The following is a 19,905-nucleotide window of genomic DNA, read 5'->3' as shown; positions in this document are numbered from 1 at the left end:
CGGCTTTCTCCCATTTCTACTTTTCGACTCATTGCCCGCATATGCGCCATCGCATGTGCATAAATCCCATCGCACCTGCAACCTCTGCTGATACCCTCTAACTCTGCACCTGCGCTCGAGCTGCCGCACATATGGCATCGCGTATGCGCCCAAATCTATGCTTCTGCGGTCTTCCTCACCCAGCACTATTCTCGCATCTGCGATGCCTTTGTCTCTTCTGCGGCCATCGCACCTGCGCAAACCAACCGCATGTGTGATCATACCAGAACCAGCAGCCTCCAGCTTTGCACATGAAGTGAAAATGATCCGAACCTTGTCCAAAACTCACCCGAGACACTCGGGACCTCGTCAAAATATACTAACAAGTACAATAACATAAAACAGACCTACTCAAGGCCTCAAATCAAGCATAACCACATCGAAATGATGAATCGCACCTCAAATCAAAATCTATGAACTTTGAAACTTCAACTTTCACAACCGATGCCGAAACCTATCGAATTACATCCGATTGACCTCAAATTTTGCACACACATCACATTTCACATTACGGACCTAGTCCAATTTCCAGAATCGGATTCCGACCCCGATATCAAAAAGTCCATTCCCGATCAAACTTTCCAAAATTTCAATTTTTGCCATTTCAAGCCAAACTCCACTACGGACCTCCAAATTACAATCTGGACACTCTCCTAAGTCCAATATCACCCAACGGACCTAATGGAACCATCAAAATTCCAATCCGAAGTCAAATGCTAAAAAGTCAAACTTGGTCAACTTTTTCGAATTTAAAGCTCCCTAGTTGAGAATCATTCTTCCAAATCAGTCCTGAATAACCTGAAAACAAAAACAGATAATTCACACAAGTAAAAATACATAATATAGAGCTACTCACGCCCGTAAACTACCGAGCAAAGTGCAATTTCTCAAAACGACCGGTCGGGTCGTTACATCCTCCCCACTTAAACATACGTTCGTCCCCGAACGTGTCCAGAGTTTTTCTCAAAGACATCAAACCGTCGTATAACCTTGCCATGAACATACCCAGGGGTGATCCCACGTCAACATATCCCATACAGGTCCGATAACACAATATAACCAAAATTTCTCAATGCAACCTAGCCCACAAAGCCTTCAAATCCAATTTCCAACATCCAGAATTTCTTATAAGATCTGAATCCCGCAACCTACATACTGTATAAGTCTGAACAAGTTTTACCAAAAGCCATAACCATAACTCAAATACTCAAAACTCAAATACCACATAGCTCAAATGCTCGAAGCAATGATTTCTAATCACAGTAGCTGCTCAAAACAACCCAATGCCGGTAATAAACCTTATATCAAACAAGACTTCATTCTAAAACCTTTGTACACTACCGATGATGAAAGAAACACGTAGAAACTCGTAACCATTCATCAGATCCACCAGCCGTGGAGCTTTCTCTCCTTCTAGAAGAACCATAGCAAATGTCTAAACCGACTTTCGATATTATCCTTCCAAATATACCACAATCAAATTTGATAGCACCCACCCTAGATCCGACGACTTCATCTTATCAAATACCAGCTACTCTACTGACATGTCACACTAATCTATCCAAAGCCACAGCCCGTGCAATCTGTGCACCAATAAGCATTATTCCAAATATACTCAATCACGAAAATGACTCAAATAAGAAAACCGTCCCACAGGCTCGATGGGTACCACCCCAACGCAATGCTAAGAACCCATCACACACCGTAGAACCATAACACACGAATCTAACACAAAGGATCATATCTATACATAACTCTACCGCAATGCGCGACCCCATCCAAACACTGATCCATATGAAATACCTCAGCCACCATGCTCAAAATCAATAATTACGTGCAATCTGACATCAAGTACCCACAGTGCATTACCATAACCATGGAGAAGCAAATGACATAATGCCACACAAACCCGAACGAACATAACCAATGTGCAATCATTCATGCATCACCCAAATACCCATCTCGCGCGAATTCTAATATAAGGCCATAACAGAGCCGCACCATGTGTGCCTAAAACCAACGAATCATAACTCTTCGTAGCATAGAAAAGTAACTCACAGAAAATTCCAGAACACGAATAAGCTCAACAACAACAGAATGTCACATCCCTCAACAATAGCAGTATGGAGCCAACCAATCCGGCTCAGTGTAGAATACACACCCTATTTGGGCCCACTAATGGACCCCCAAATCAACTTCGGGCACCCACACATGGATAAATAATCCTCCGAAAGTACACAATGACTGAATCATAACACACACTATCGTCTAGCTAGCTTTGGACATGACTTCACAGTCCACAACCATGAAACAACCTACTCTTGAGAACTCCCAGTCTACAAATCCATATAACACACAAATCACCATGTCTTATCCCAACTCCACCGCCAGAATGTCTAACTCATCTCTCATACACGATCATTTATGTGTGGCTATAATTCTATATTTTAGAACATTATTTATCTTGCATTTTGTATGCTTTAATGATAAACTACACTTTATTTACACGTAATGGAGTTTATTTTATATGTAGGTGAAGTGGAGATGAAAGTAGAGCAAAAGGAAAAATTAAAGTCTAAAGCGTGCTCGAAAACAGTTGAAAAGAAGAAAAAAAGAAGTGAGCAGCAGATAAATGAGAAAGCTAGCGAGCAAGCTTAATAGCTCGCGTAGAAGATGGCTGGGCGAGCCTTTTAGCTCGCGTGGGAGAAAGCTAGGCCAGGCAGGAGGCGAGGTCCATCTCGCATTAAGAATGGCGATGCCAGGTCTGGAGCGAGGTCCTGCTCGCGAGGCGAGGTCTAAGGCGCGCACACTCCAAACTTTGAAGGCTTATTTCGTCTCCTGGTTTGACTAGGACTTGGCCTATGTCGTTTAGGTCTTTTCCTACACATATAAATAGACATAAAATGCCACTTTTGAAGGAGTTTTGCAACCGGAGGCAAGGACACCTCGTGAAATAACCATTGGGAGTTAGAATCATTGATTTCTACATCCTTTCATCTTTACTTTGTAATTTAATTATGCAAAATATCTGGGATATTGTTACTATGTGTATGAGTAGCTAAACTCCTAATCTGGGGTTTTGATGGAACCTATTGGAGGATATTTTCCTGTTATGTTAATATAAATTTGTCGTAGTATTTTCTCTATTTGTTCAACTATAATATTTTTGTTGTTGATTGAAGGGCACTCAATCGACTGTGCCTATTTATCTGTGTTTAATAGGTTAATTCCCTGTGGGATTCGAATCCGGACTTATTAACCGGAATATATTTGCAACGGCCACCAAGTCCTTTTTACAAGGCATAGTTGAGCGTGATCAAATTTTGGTATCGTTGCCGGGGAATTAACGGTCTTATTAATTGCAACTAAAAGAATTGCTAGAATTCTTAGTGTAGTCAATTTTTTTCATTTTAAACCAAATACATTGAAATTCTAACGTTTGTAGTCTTGGGTGCTACCGGTGCATGCCTAGAAACTCCTCAAGAACTAGTGAATTGTTCGAAGTATTATCAGATCCTGAGAAAGTTTTCAAGGCACTAAATCGTGCAAACAAGAAGGGCAAACAACAATAGAACTCAACAGAACAAATCGAACCAGACATGGATGACGGAGTAGAAAATCCAAACAACAGAAACAATGAGAATGACCCGAACAATCAGGGTGTGGTGCCTCTTGTGCCAGAAGCAGCATTGTATGACCAGGCACAACACACCGTCGAAAATCTGGCAACCGCAATTGCAGTCCTTCAGATACAAGCGGAATCATTTTAAATCATAAACAACATGCTACATTTGTTGCAGAACAAGTGATTGTTCTCAGGGTCATATATTGAAGATCCTCAGCAGCATATGAAGAATTTCCTATCGATATGGGTTACGCAAAGGCAACCTAATGTGACACCGGAAGCAATAAAACTATTATTGTTTCTATTCTCGATGACAGGAGAAGCTCAGACTTGGCTTAATTCACTCCCCATAAACTCCATCACTACTTTGGAGGAATTAGTCAAGCAATTTTTGAAAAGTTCTACCCACCCAATAAAACTGCCAAACAAATTGATGATATATTGAGCTTCAGGCAGCGACCAACAGAAACACTACAAGAAACGTGGGAGAGGTTCAAGGGTATGCTGGTTAAATGTCCACATCATGGCATTCCAGATCAGATATTGGGGCAGAGTTTTTACATGAGACTGGCAGACGGCTTAAAGGCCAATGTTGATGCTTCATCAGGTGGAGCATTTTTGAGAGAAACATTTAGAGAATGCAAGATCCTACTTGACAAAATAGCCCAAACTCAGGATGGATGACAAAAGACTCTACGATCACTACTGTAGTTCATTTAGTGATTTTAGAACCAAACAACTCCATAGCTAAAAATATGGACACTCTAATGACGTAAATAAGTATCCTCACCAAAAAGATCGATGAATCATGCCAGAAGCTGCAGGTACACATAGTTGACGCAATTAATGGGTCTTATGTACACCATGCATTAACCAACCTTATGTATGCTCGTGGAGTGCGGAAGGTGACAACCAGCACTATCAGGAAGATATGAACTATGTAGCCAACTATGGGGGACAGAGGCAAGGTGGTCAGAATTGGGGACAACAGAATCAACAATATAGACCAGCACATCAACAGTACAATAACAGCAACAATCCTGGAGCTATGCGACCACAAGGTCAAGTTGTGCCTTACCAAAGGCAACAGGGTTACAACCAGCAAAATCAGCAGCTAGCTTATCAACAGCCTCAACAACAACAGATAGTGAGACAAGATGATAGGTTTGCTGAACTTAAAGGAATGATGCAACAACTAATTGGGTCCAATGGAAAAATGCAAGAGAGAGTGTACTCACATGAATCGGCGATAAAGGGCATTGAGATTCAATTAGGATAGATTTTGATGGCTCTAAATAATCATCCCCAAGGGACGTTACTTGTAGACACACAAGTCAATCCAAAAGAGCAGGGCCCGAAACAACTTATGGAAGTGGGTCTAAGAAATGGTAGAGACCTAGATCTTGAGCTAGAAATTGCTCGCGAAAGCTGACATACGGAAACACTTGTGCTAGTACCCATTGACATAGATGATTCAACAGGGTTAACTGAGGTGACGGTACAACATGCACAAGAGAGCACAAGAAAAGAAAAAGAGGTTGCGAAGGAGACTGAGGTAGCACAAGAAACAACAGTAGAAGCAGTTCCTAAGCAAGATAAAACTCAAATCATAGGAAAGAAGCGACCTCCAGCACCATTCCCATAGAGACTGGCCAAATATCATAAGGATGAGAAGTATAAGAAATTCATGGAGATGTTAAAACAAATCCAGGTGAACATTCCACTGATTGACGCTTTGCGGGAGATGCCTGGATATGCCAAAATGATGAAAGATTTAATGTCTCACAAATTTGACTTCCAAAACCTGTCTACTGTTACATTGACCCAGACTTGTAGTGCAGTTGTGACAAGACCCATAGCTGAGAAGTTATCAGACCCAAGGAGTTTCACAATCCCATGCACGATAGACAGCTATGCTTTTACTAAAGCATTGTGTGATTTGGGGGCAAGCATAAACTTGATGCCCTTGGCTATCTACAAAAGGTTAGTCATTGGAAGAGCAAGACCCACATCCATGCTATTACAACTAGACGACCGGACAGTGAAGAGGCCATCAGGTATCCTTGATGATGTATTAGTATGGGTTGGGAAGTTTGTGTTCCCAGCAGATTTTGTCATTCTGGACTGCCGGGTTGACAAGGAGATTCCCATAATTTTGGGAAGACCATTCTTGGCCACTGGGATAGCTTTAATTGATTGTGAAACTGGAGAGCTAAAAATAAGACTAAATGAAGAAGAGATAACATTCAATGTGCAAATATCTATGCGGCGACCAAGTGAATTTGCTAACTGCTCTCTAATAAAAGCCGTGGATGTAATTTTGAAGGAGGAAGATGAGACCTTGAATGCTAAAGACCCTTTAGCAGTCTGTCTCATGAACTTAGATGAAGCAAATAGAGAGGATTTGACGGAGTGGGTATTGGCTCTTGAAGGCCAAGGGCTTTGTAAAAGAGAGCTCGAATTTGAGCCTTTGCACTTAGAAGAAAGGAAAACTCCTCCAGGTAAGCCATCGATAGAAGAGCCATCAAAGTTGGAACTGAAGCCACTACCGCCTCATCTCAGGTATGCTTTCTTGGGACCTAACTCAACTTTACCTGTTATTATCTCATTTGGTTTGTTAGATGTGCAGAAAGAACAACTTTTGCAGGTATTGATTGAGTGTAAAACTGCAATTGGTTGGACCACTACAGACATTAAGGGTATCATCCTGGCCTTCTGTATTCATAAGATTCTACTGGAAGATGGCCACAAACCTTTCAGAGAACATCAAAGAAGGCTGAACCCCAACATGAAGGAAGTTGTGAAAAAGGAGGTGATAAATTGGTTAGATGCGGGGATCATTTTCCCCATCTTCGATAGTAACTGGATCAGCCCAGTCTAATGTGTTCCAAAGAAAGGTGGGATGACTGTAGTGAAAAATGATAACAACGAGTTGATATCAACAAGAACAGTCACGGGATGGCGAATTTGTATGAACTACAGAAGATTGAACAAGGCCACCCGAAAAGACCACTTTCCCTTGCCGTTCATTGATCAAATGCTAGATAGACTGGCCGGGAGGTCCCACTTTTGCTTTCTGGGTGGATACTCGGGGTATAATAAGATCTTCATTACTCCGGAAGATTTTTAGAAAACGTCATTCACCTGTCCATATGGCGTCTACGCTTTTCGGAGAATGTCGTTCAGCCTATGCAATGTACCCGCCACATTTCAAAGGTGCATGATGGCCATATTCACAGATATGGTAGAATACACAATGGAGGTCTTTATGGATGATTTCTCAGTGGTGGAAGACTCATTCTATGATTGCCTAAAGAATTTGAAAAGAGTACTGAAAAGATGTGTGGAGACTAATTTGGTACTCAACAGGGAAAAGTGCCATTTCATGGTACATGAAGGTATAGTCTTGGGGCACCTAGTGTCGAGTAAGGGCATTGAGGTAGATCGTGCAAAGGTTGATGTGATATAAAAGCTTCCACCACCCACTTTTGTCAAAGCAATAAGAAGTCTCCTTGTCCACGTCGGATTCTATACACGGTTTATAAAAGACTTCTCCAAAATTGCTAACCCCTTGTGCAAATTACTTGAAAAAGATCACCCTTTTGTGTTTTCTGATGAATGCAGGGTAGCTTTTGAGAAATTGGAGAAGAGGCTGGTGACAACACCTATCCTAGTTGCACCCGACTGGGGGCAACCATTTAAGACGATGTGTGATGCGAGCGACTATGCTGCGGGAGCAGTCCTTGGGCAGCGAAAAGATAAAGTCATGCATCTAATATACTACGCAAGTAGAACTTTAAGTGGTGCCCAACTAAATTACATAGTGACCAAGAAGGAGATGCTAGCAGTGGTATTCGCATTCTACAAATTCAGGTCATACCTAATAGGCTCGAAGGTAATTATTTATACTGACCATACTGCTCTCAGGTGCCTAATTGAGAAGAAGGACTCAAAGTCGCGCCTGATTTGATGGGTGCTACTGCTGTAAGAATTTGACTTGGAAATCCGTGTCCGAAAGGGGACGGAGAACCAAGTGGCTGATCACTTATCTAGGCTGGAAGGAGCCGAGAAGAAGGTTGAGGTGGAAGAGATTGTGGAGACTTTCCCGGATGAACAAATCTTAGCGACGAACCTCAATGTTATACCATGGTATGCATATATTGCAAATTACCTGGCAAGCGGTATTGTTCCTTATGACTTGTCTTCTGTGCAAAAGAAAAAGTTTTTTCGTGATTGTCGTATGTATTTCTAGATGAACCATATCTGTTTAGGATTTATCTTGATAACATGATCTGGAGATGCATTCCCGAGATAGATCAATCTTATGTTTTGCAGGCATGTCATGCTTCACCGTATGGAGGATATATTAGGGGCGTAAGGACAATGGCTAAAGTGTTGGAGTCAGGTTTTTATTGGTCGACGTTGTTTAAAGATGCACACTTCTGGGTGAAAAATTGTGATGAGTGCCAACGGAAAGTGAATATTTCCCATTGACATGAGATGCCCATGAACCCGATCCAAGAGGTAGAAGTGTTTGATATGTGGTGAATCGACTTTATGGGACCATTTGTTAGCTCATACAATAACAAGTACATACTTGTAGTGGTTGACTATGTCTCGAAATGGGTAGAAGACGTCGTACTTCATACAAATGATGCGAAGGCAGTTATTGGTTTCCTAAGAAAGAACATCTTCACCCGATTTGGCACTCCAAGAGCTATCATCAGTGATGGGGGTGCCCAATTCTACAACCGAGCCTTTGAAATGTTGTTGGAGAAATATGGTGTTCTCCACAAAGTTGCCACTCCGTATCACCCACAAACGAGTGGGCAAGTTGAGGTGTCAAACAGAGAAATCAAGAATGTTTTGACCAAAACAGTAAATGCCACCCGGACTGATTAGGCAAGAAAATTGGATGATCCGTTATGGGCTTATCGCAATGCATTTAAAACTCCGATTGGAATGTTGCCGTATGAATTGGTGTTTGGAAAGGCATGTCACTTGCCGGTGGAGTTAGAGCATAAAGCCTTCTGGGCGTTGCGACAATTAAATTTGGACGTGGAGGTCGCTTGAACTAGCAGAGTCACAGAGTTGCATGAACTTGACGAGTTTCGATACCATGCTTTTGAGTACAAGGTTATACAAGGAAAGAATGAAACTAGTGCACGACTTAAATATTCTTGAGCAAAGTTTTAAGCCGAGAGACAGGGTATTATTATTCAATTCGAGATTGAGATTGTTTCCGGGCAAGTTGAAGTCAAGATGATCGGACCATTTCATGTGGTAGAGATTCACCCCACCGGAGCTATAGAGATTGCTGCAGAAAATGACTCTCGCACATTCAGAGTCAATGGGCACAGGTTAAAACATTATTTGGGCATGGATGACGCGAAAGTAGTGTCGGTGACTCATTTGCTCGAGCCACCAATGTTGAGAGTGCCTTAAGTGCGATTACCTGCATCGTGTCATGGCGTTAAATCAGGCGCTTCATGGGAGGCAACCCATTGTAATGTTGTATTCGTCATGCCGTGACGTTAAATAAGGCGCTCGTTGGGAGGCAACCCAATTCTTAGTTGATTTTTAGTGCAGTTAGAATTTTTTCTTTTCGTTTTTAAGAACTAACATGTTTGCAGGTGATTTCGAAAAGTCGTACGCAGTATCTGGCGTTGCTAGGTCTCCAGCGAGGTAGGCCAGGCATTAATCCATGCAGCGCCAGGTATTGAGATCGCTAAGGAGCTCGCCTCGCATGGGTTATAGAGAGACACATCTCGCAGAATCCCTCGCGTCGACTGCCTCTGAGCTTGCCTCGCCAGGTATGTCGCTCGCCTGAGAGCTCGCGTCGCCATGTTATTTTTTTTGCTTTTATTTTCATTTTGTTTTGGTTTCCTTTAATTCCCCCTCTTAAAAATACCCAACTTAAAACACCCATTCCTAAAAGAAAACACACTGCACGCCCCAATTTTCCTCTTCTCCTCCCACACAAACCCCACTACTCACAAACACACCCTCACACACTCATGCAGACCACTGCCAAACCCTCCCCCTCATAATTCCATTGAAGACAAGCACTCTTCTTCTATTTCCTTCACTTGCAACAACAATTCAAAGGCAAATCCCTTCTCTTAAACATCTAAGGTATGGTTTCTATCTCCATTATTTGGCAATATCGAGTTGGGTGAATGCATGACATTGGGCACAAATTTTTGGGGTTGTTCTTCATTGTAACCATGTGTTTATGTGTTTCAACACCATAAACCCCATAGGAATGGTTTTGCTATTGTTTGAACAAGTGGTAGTACGGAACTCCCAAGCCGATTTGGGAGGGTGAGGCAATCCCTCACCCCTACAAGCACTCCCATGGCACTAGTGTTTGCTAAGTGTTTGTTATAATGCCTCAAAGGCATTCTTTGTCCCCATTAGAGCCCGAGTCTCCGGGATTATAAGACTAGTGCTATGTAGTTGTGCACCACTTTAAAATCTTAAGTGTGGGGTGTCTTACTAGTAGCCTGATGCTTCGAATGTGGAAGAAGCACCCATGTGTCATTGCTTGATTTTCATGCTAAGAAACGATGAGGTGAAGTTTGAGTAACCTCGGAAACTATTGATAATCATGTGTTAAACTCTAAGTGTGGGTGGCAAGACCATGTTTTGAGATGTTGCAATACCGCTTAAACTGATTTATGATCACTTGTGTAGGTAAAAATATGCCTCCAAGAAAAGACACTGGTAAAGGCAAAGCCACATCCACTGCTCCGTCTAAGGCTGAAGCTACTTTCGCACCTCCCTAGAAGATGGGAAAAGGGGGGAAGCTACTTCCAGTAAAGGTGAAGGACTGAGAGCAGTTGCAGCTATTGCAGCCACCCATCCACAGCCTCAGGGCCAATGGGAATTTGGAATCAAAAGCATACCCCCACATGTTAAGGATTGGTACAAGCGTTGTAGGCCAAAACACATACATTCGGAAGCTGTTATTCATGAGCGTCGCTTGAAAGCCAAGTACCATGCTATTTGGAGAGGCATCAATGAGTTGGGGTTGAGCTATGTGTTCCAAAACTCTGGAGAGATCAACGTCAATCTTGTGAGGGAATTGTATGTTGGGTTTGATCCAGAGGATCCTGAATAGCTGGTGCCGATTCGTGGAAGGTTGATAGATTTTTCAGCCTCGGCAATATGCAATTTCTTAGGTGCTTCGAATGTTCCTGGGGAACCCTTGGACCACTTCATAGTCCGTCCTACTTATCGAGAGCTGAGACACACTCTTTGTGGTGTCAACTATGTGGCGGCTTGGGTGCGGGATAAGAAAACCAACCGCCATAGGAAGTTCCCAAAGAAGAATATGAAGGCAGAAGCGCAAGTATGGTTGAAGTTGATCAATTCACGGCTCCTTCCGTGCAGCCATGACAATCTCATTAGCCGTGAGAGGACTTGTGTGTTGTATTTCTTAATGACGGGTAAAAGGGTGAATGTAGGCCACTTGATATGTTATCAGATGACCCAAGTGCGAACTAGCAAGAAAATTGACCGAATGCCCTTTGCAAACATGCTAACTCAGTACTTGCGGCAAGAAAAATTGGAGGAGGAGAAGGAGTTCGATCACATCATTGCTCCACCCATAAAACCAACGGACCTCACAAATGTCCGGGTTAAGGAGGAGAACACCAGAACTTCAGTGACAGGGGTTGAGCGCAATGCATGCGATGACAGCTTCATGGCCTATTTATATGGGATGATGGACTTGCAGCTTCGGATAGGGGGACGGCCGGCCACTATAGAGGAGAGGGCCATATTGGAGCAGTGGTACCCTCTTAATGTTATGCCCAGAAGTTGGTTGGGATAGGTGATGGATACAGACTCCCTGAGGACGAGGATGTTAACACACCTGAGCAGTCCGAGGCTGAGCCGGAGCAGTCAGATGATGATGAGGAGGAAGCATAAGACGAGGAGTGGGTAGCCTCAGAGGATGAGGGCAAGGATGCAGCTTGATCAGGGAGTTTTTCCTACACACTACTCATGCTTTTTCTTGTTTTGTCAGTTGTGTATGCACTGAGGACATTGCATGAAATAATTGTGGGGTGGGGACTTTTAGTGTTATCTTAGATTTTTTTAAAAAAGTAAAAAAATTAGACTCTTCCAGACAATGGATCTCCTAGACATGTTTCTTGAGGGAATTAAGTACAAAGAAAATAAAACCAAAAAGATTTTCTTGTACCGTAGTGTAGTAATTCCCCCTTGGTTTTTCTTTGGGCCGTGGTTCTTTTCCAAAGGTTTTATTTGAACCGGGTGTAGTTAGTTTTAATTTTTAGGAGTAGAAATCACTGATCTATGAATTGAATTGCAGCGATATCTCTTAACTTTGTTATGCCTTGAGAATAGTTAGCACTCTAATTGTGACGCTTAGGCTCAATTTTTGACTCTAGTATAAGTATCTTAAATCGTAGATTCTTAAATTTGCTTGACTGGTTTGACTGGAGTGTCGTGATAAAACCAATCCTGAGTGAGTTATGTGCCATGTCTGTGTGAGGTTTGTATGTATTCAGTGCATTGCATTTGATGTCTAGAACTTGCCCCGTGCGTGTGCAAAGCAAAATGATAGTCTTGTTCAGTCTGGGAAGTGATATAGGCGTTTCTTTGTTGAGCCAGATATATAAAATTTACCCGCCTGAATATCATATAATGTAGTTAACCCTTTTGAGCCTATAATCTTGTTTCTTTAGTAACCACATTATAAGACGTACCCCTTTGTTTGAATTGACCATATATTTGAACCTTGTCACCTCTCATGAGCACTTGAATTGTGATGAATTATGTAAAAGTTAAAAGTGTGTGGTGGTGGTTTGGATTTTGAGTGGAACAAATGAAATAAGGAGAAAGGTGCACCGTTTGAAAGAAGAAAAAAAATATGTCAATAAAAGCCACTTGGATTGAAAGGATAAAAAAGAGAAAAAGAAGAAGAAGAAGAAGAAGAAGAAGAAGAAGAAGAAGAAGAAGAAAAGAACAATAGCTTTATTGTATGAAAAAGAATTCTTGATGGTGGTGGCTAGTGATATACTTGTGCTTAAAGAAGTATAGGGAAATATAAATTAAAGTGAAGGTGGAATTATGGTTTAACATAAGTATGGGCTATAGTAATAAAGTATATGTATTAAAGTGCTTAAGGGAGGTGTAGTCACTCATATCAAAATATATCCTACCCGACCCACAGCCTACAGTACAGCCAATTAAAGTCATACTTGATCCTAGACTGAATGAGCTCGATTAGTAGAGTATTACACTACAGGCAAGCCTATGGTGCATCATTTGTGGCATATGAATGTTATTTCTGAGAGCGAGTAAATTTTTCCTATGTTGAGTTCCTACGTTCTTAAAATTTATTGTGTGTTGAACTAAGCTCTTTGTTGGGTGAGGGCACGTGATTCATAAAGGAAAGGAAATGTCATTGACCTCCATGTTAGAGTAAGTAAGTGAATTGTGAATAAGGCATGATATTTATGAGTTAAATCTTGAGGTGAGGATGTCACACCTTTGTGCTTAAACTATTTTAAAGATTCTTGGTGTGATGAGTTAAGGGAATTGCTTAAAAAGGTTTTGTCTATAAGTGTAGTTTGATTGCTCGAAGACGAGCAATGTTTAAGTGTGGGGTATTGATGTGTGGCTATAATTTCATAATTTAGTACATTATTTGCCTTGCATTTTGTATGCTTTAATAATAAATTATACTTTATTTGCACGTAATGGAGTCTATTTTATGTGTAGGTGAATTGGAGATGAAAGTAGATCAAAAGGAATAATTAAAGTCTAAAGCGTGCTCGAAAACAGTTGAAAAGAAGAAAGAAAGGAGTGAGCAGCGGATAAATGAGAAAGTTGGCGAAGCAAGCTTAATAACTCGTGTGGGAGCTGGCTGGGCGAGCCTTTTTGCTTGCGTGGGAGCAGGCTAGGCGAGGTCCACCTCGCATTAAGGATGGCGACGCCAGGTCCAGGGCGAGGTCCTACTCGCATGAAGCCTCGCGAGGCGAGGTCTGAGGCGCGCACACTCAAACTTTGAAGGCTTATGTCGTCTCCTGGTTTGATTAGGACTTGGCCTATGTCGTTTAGGTCTTTTCCTACGCTTATAAATAGACATAAAATGCAACTTTTGAAGGAGTTTTACAACCAGAGGCAAGGATAGCTCGTGAAACAACCGTTGGGAGTTAGAATCATTGATTTCTACATCCTTTCATCTTTACTTTGTAATTTAATTATGCAAAACATCTGGGATATTGTTACTATGAGTATGAGTAGCTAAACTCCTAATCTAGGGTTTTGATGGAACCTATTGGAGGATGAATTTCCTGTTACGTTAATATAGATTCGCCGTAGTAATTTCTCTATTTGCTCAACTATATTATTATTGTTGTTGATTGAAGGCCCCTCAATCGACTGTGCCTATTTAGTATGTATTACTCGGGAGAGAGTGTATATTTAGGTAATTGTTGAACAACATCACTCCTAACATATATGAGGGATCAATACGGAGGGTTAAAATGTGGGATTAGGGATAACGAAACCTTGGTGCGATCCGAGTGAGCCGTACTTAATGCCAGCTAGCGTAATTCGGGAGAATATGTCTTGTAAATTGTGGTAGTTACTCGAGAGAGAATTATAACACTCAGAGCATTCATGATCGGTAGAGAAGACTTACACAAATTTATAGAAAACACAACAGAAAGGATTCCGGCAATAGGGGAATTCATAACCTTAGATCATTCTAATTCTTGTCTACAACCCGTTCGTAGTTAGTTATTCATTATTGCATTTTCATTACGTGATATTTAGTTAGTAAACATCAAATTTGTTACGTAAATATCTCTGAAGATTGATTGCATGAAATTGTGCGAGTCTAGTAGCTGTGTTTAATATGTTAATTCCCTGTGGTATGAGACTCTGAACTTATTAACCGGAATATATTTGCAACAACCGCTAAGTCATTTTTACAAGGCATAGTTGCACGTGATCACTCATCCCACGAGGAATACTTCTAAAATTCTTCCGTGCCTCCTAGGAAAATTTTAATATCAGCAGTCGATCAACCAGAAGAGTGTCGCAATACGAGTGAAGTATACATAAATCAAAACACACTGCCCCTTCTGAAATGTATAATCTCATCAAGCCACGCCAAATAGTAATAGCATTTACCTAGTCATCTGAAACCGTCCATGCTTCCAAACAGAACTGTGATCCCACTCACGTAAATCACAATCCCACACAACACACCGCATATACCACGCCATCATATGAAAAATACGAGAACTTCATAGTCCGCTCTGAGTCACAAGCAACTACGTACTCAATTAGACAAGGACCTTCCATTTGATCTCACCCCGGAGAAAATCCCAATACGCAACATATTCCTCACGCCGGTAGAAAATATACTCCTCAAACCGTGGTAAAAACCATTGAGAACTCTTCGAAACCCATTTGCACATAACCAAGCTATCAGAACTGAATCACTCTAACTCAACTCAGCCACGCAGGTTGCCAAGACCCAAGAGCATTGCCACGAAACACCTGTAGAGACTAGCCAAGTCATAAGTACCCAGAGAACCGATCATACCCATTACTGTGCAAACCCAACTTACTACCACACTGTCCTATTTCTCCAAGTCCTTTCCAAATTGACTTCAAATTGGTACTTCTCCTTGATATAACACCACAATCCCTAACCAAAATTCACCACAAGAGACCCTGGTATAAAACCATAACGCCCTAAGGCCCATAAGCCGCTGATTCCCCTCTTAAGAACCCCAAGGCACCACAACCGAGACACCCACTCTAAAGAGGCCTTATGTGAACCTAAAATTATTTCCTTTACCTTCTTGGTACTGAAATGCACAATCCACAATGATATAAAATGCCACAAGTCTCGACACCATCCAATGCAACTCCCAGTTTCTAGCCATATTTAAATCTTTGAAATTCCAAATCGCTACATATAAATCTTGAATCCATTAGAACCATTCTCGAGAGTCATCCACTCTACTCAAATCTCAATTGAACCGACCAAACGGACCGAACGACCCGTGCCCCATTAGCACACCAACACCCAAGGGAATAAAGAGTAACCCACACTTCTAAGCAACCGAGCAAATTCCTACTCCATGAACACTACATCCTTTGCAAATAACCACTCAGTTATTTTATGATTCCCATATACCCATAAAGTGTAATACAACTCGTATCCAGAAATTCCCTTACTCGAGTCATCCTCAATCTCAACTACTGCAAGTCATTACTGATTCACTAGTATACCTCAAACTGGAACTAATAAAACACATAACCGTGCAACCCACACGTCGATAGCAGACTCCCCCGCTTGGCTCGAAGCCATAGAACAAAATAGTCGATAACATCATGATATCCATACTTTATTGCTGCCAGAATTTTGCGCTGAAATTCAACTAAATCCTTCGCAAGCCCATGTAACACAAACCATATAATACCTCAAATCATCTGCAAATCTCGCATTCACCCTTGTAATAGTCAAGCCAACTCCCACAAGCGATCCAAACTCAAATTGCAACATATATCATTCACTGGTAAAAGAGAACTCTCTACAAAACATCATAAGGACCACACAACCTCAGGACACCTCGCAGGAGATAACCTGCATGCTCTGCCTCAAACTGACATCTCTTTATATCCTTCCTCAGTCACGACTACTATGCAATCACTTAATCTTCTTGATTCTGAATTGACAAGACATGAGAATCTACTTCACTCTACAACTAAACAACATGAGAGATCCCTCAACACACCCATAACTCGAAACCATACGCCAAATCAAGACAGAAATCAGACACCTGATAGTCCTTGATTCATCTCAAGTAAACTCTTCTCGTCATATTCGAACAATCTGAACATATATCGCAGTCATATCATACTCACCACATAGTCATTCTACCGCTCAATTAGCCACAAATTCCATTAACAGGGACACCACCGGACATATAAGTCCCAAAAACAAGTGCTCACACAACCGAAATTTCCGTGCTCAAGCTACCGTCAAAACCTGGCCTCAAGTCCTCCAGACTGGCCCATCACAAAAACACATAATACATATCTTGAACCTCGTTCATAGAATCACAAGCCGGTGATGCACAACTGATACCGAGCTCCCGTATGCATATATGAATACGTGGAAGGAATTTAAAGGGTTACACTTCAAGCTGAATCAATGTTACACGATAAGGAAAGAAAGATGGGAAGTATATCCTAAATGTCTTGTAGCCTCTCGAAGATAGGTATGGACGTCATCATACCGATCCGCAAGACTCTACTATACATTTGCTCATGACTTGTAGAACCTATGAACCTAGAGCTCTGATACCACCTTGTCATGACCCAAAATTTGACTAGTTATGATGGCACCTAACCCAACCCGCTAGGTAAGCCAGTTAACCACTAACCAATTCCAATAATAATTAATAAAGAAATTAATTAAAGAAATTATCTGAATCTGATGCATTCCCCAAGAACTGGTAGTACAAATCATGAGCTTCTAAGAATAGAGTTTACAAAGCGGAAATGAAATAAATACATCGTCTGTTTGAAAAGTACATAAACAAAGTTTTACATATCTAAAGCTATCACGAACAAGAGGCAGCTACAGCCGAAACGCAGGTACATCTTCAATCCATCTCCCATCGAACATAGCTACATCAGCAACCAACATCTGCACGCAAGGTGCAGAAGTGTAGTATGAGACAACCGACCCCATGTATACAATAAGTAACAAACCTTGCCTTAGATTGAAAGTAGTGACGACCTAACAAAAAGGTCAGGTACAACACCAATATTCCACAACAGTTCATAACAGCATAGTACAATAACAAAAGAGTAACTTGCAAATAAAAGGCTCAGTTCGTTCACAGTTCCAGAAAAATAGGCATTTCTTTTCAACTATCTCATTGAAAACCCAAATCTTTTACCGAAAAAGCTAAAGTACGAGTAAGTGTGAAAACTGTGGTTTTTTCCCAAAACTCCTTTCAGCAAATAGTAAGATGTTTCATTTTCATATAGCATGAGGAAAGTACTTCTTTATGCCTACATGTCAAGATACAAGTAAAATCATAAATGTCCCCAAAACCGGGTAGCAGAAGGAAATACATCTCTATGCATGTATCTCAAGTACGCATGTCAAATGCAATGCATCTCGATGATAAGCTCATGTACTCACACTCTCAGAGTACTCAATCTCATTGTCCCACATTCTCTATCACTAAGCTCAGCACACTCAATCACTCAGCGTTGTACAATACCCGGTGCGGCGTGCAACCCGATCCATATTTATAGTCGACTGTGCTCACTAGGGGTGTGCAGACTTCGGAAGGGTTCCTTTCAACCCGAGCGCTATATCGTTGCGGCGTGCAGCCCGATCCCATAAAATGTAATCCATATAACATGCTGCGGCATGCAGCCCGATCCCAAAATAGCAATATAACATGCTGCGGCGTGCATCCTGATCCCAAAATAGCTATATAACATGCTGCGGCGTGCAGCCCAATCACAAAATATCAACCTCACTCGGACCCTCGGCCTCACTCAGTCATCACTCTCCAGTCTCACTCACGGGCTCACAATGCCATGAACTCGACAACAATGATATGATGTATCAATAAATAACTACGACTGAGATATGATATGAATGCATGAATATGACTGAGTACGAAATATCAATGAAATCAGTGAAATAACAGTAAGAAACGACCACTATGGGTCCTAGCAGTATCGTCATAAAGCCTAAACATGGTATCTAGCATGATTGAGAGCTCAATTACTTTATCACATGGTGAAAACATGAACATTAACAAAGTAGGACCACTATACAGTGTCATGGAAACAACAGAGTCCCAATTCACATGGTGCACACCCACACGCCCATCACCTAGCATGTGCGTCACCTCAATACCAATCACATAACACATATTTTGGGGTTTCATACCCTCAGCACTAAGATTAGAAGAGTTACTTACCTCGAACAAGCCAAGCGGTGCTCCAAAGATGCCATCTCGCGCGTTCCGACATTCGAACGGTTCGAGTACATCAAACAATGCTAAAGGAACCAATCTCGATCGAAAAAGATCAAATCTTGATTCAAAATCCGGAAATTGGCCAAAAGCCCAACCCGGGACTGCACCTCGGAACCCGAAACAATTTACAAAATTCAATAACTCATTCAATTACGAGTCCAACCATACTAGTTTCACTCAAATCCGACTCCAATTCAATGTTCAAAACTCATAAATTCATATAATCGAAGATAGATTCATGGAATACCGAGTAGAGAACACTTACCCCAATTTATATGGTAAAAATTTCTCCAAAAATCGCTTCAATCCGAGCTTGAAAATGTAAAAATTAAGCCAAAATCGCGAACCCTTTAATATAACATTCTGCCTAGCACATCCGTATTTGTGGAAACTTCGTTGTACCTGCGACCACCGCTTTTGCGGAAACACCTCGCACCTGCACTGCCCGGCTTCCTCTCATATCTGCTTCTTCGAGTCACTGCCTGCATCTGCACCATCGCAGGTGCATAAATCCCATCGCACCTGCGACCTCTGTTGACACCCTCCAACTCCGCACCGGTGCTCGAGCTGCCATACCTGCGGCATCACATATGCGCCCAAATCTCTGCTTATGCGGTCTTCCTCACCCAACACTATTCTCGCATCTGCGATGCCTTTGTCACTTTTGCGGCCATCGCATCTGCGCAAACCAACCGCAGGTGTGATCATACCAGAACCAGCAGCCTCCAGCTTTGCACATGAACTGAAAATGATCTGAACCTCGTCCAAAACTCATCCGGGCCACTCGGGACCCCGTCCGAATATACTAACAAGTCCAATAACATAACACGGACCTACTCGAGGCCTCAAATCACACATAACCACATCGAAACAATGAATCACACTTCAAATCGAAATCTATGAACTTTGAAACTTCAACTTCCACAACCGATGTCGAAACCTATCGAATTACGTCCGATTGACCTCAAATTTTGCACATACATCACATTTCACATTACGGACCTACTCCAATTTACAGAATCGGTTTTCAACCCCGATATCAAAAAATCCATTCCCGATCAAACTTTCCAAAATTTCAACTTTCGCCATTTCAAGCCAAATTCCACTACGGACCTCCAAATCACAATCCGGACGTGCTCCTAAGTCCAAAATCACCCAACGGACCTAATGGAACCA

General features: G+C 41.7%; 1 protein-coding gene and 1 non-coding gene across 2 annotated transcripts in view; one reads left to right on the top strand and one right to left on the bottom strand.

The window, feature by feature from the left end:
* Positions 1-4,087: 4,087 nt before the first annotated feature.
* On the bottom strand, positions 4,088-4,194 carry LOC142172191 (small nucleolar RNA R71). The gene has a single exon (XR_012701567.1). It is a non-coding gene; the product is annotated as a small nucleolar RNA R71 (small nucleolar RNA).
* A 6,914-nt stretch (positions 4,195-11,108) lies between these two features.
* LOC142172071 (uncharacterized) overlaps positions 11,109-19,905 on the top strand; it is a 34,268-nt gene continuing 25,471 nt past the window's right edge. The window contains exon 1 of the mRNA XM_075235837.1: positions 11,109-11,487. Coding sequence (XP_075091938.1) covers positions 11,109-11,487 — 379 coding nt within the window. The remainder of the gene's footprint in view (positions 11,488-19,905) is intronic.

Source organism: Nicotiana tabacum, chromosome 17, assembly GCF_000715075.1.
Source record: "Nicotiana tabacum cultivar K326 chromosome 17, ASM71507v2, whole genome shotgun sequence".
Lineage (NCBI taxonomy): Eukaryota > Viridiplantae > Streptophyta > Magnoliopsida > Solanales > Solanaceae > Nicotiana > Nicotiana tabacum.
The sequence above is the reverse complement of the archived record's forward strand: the minus strand, read 5'-3'. Positions and strand labels throughout refer to the sequence as shown.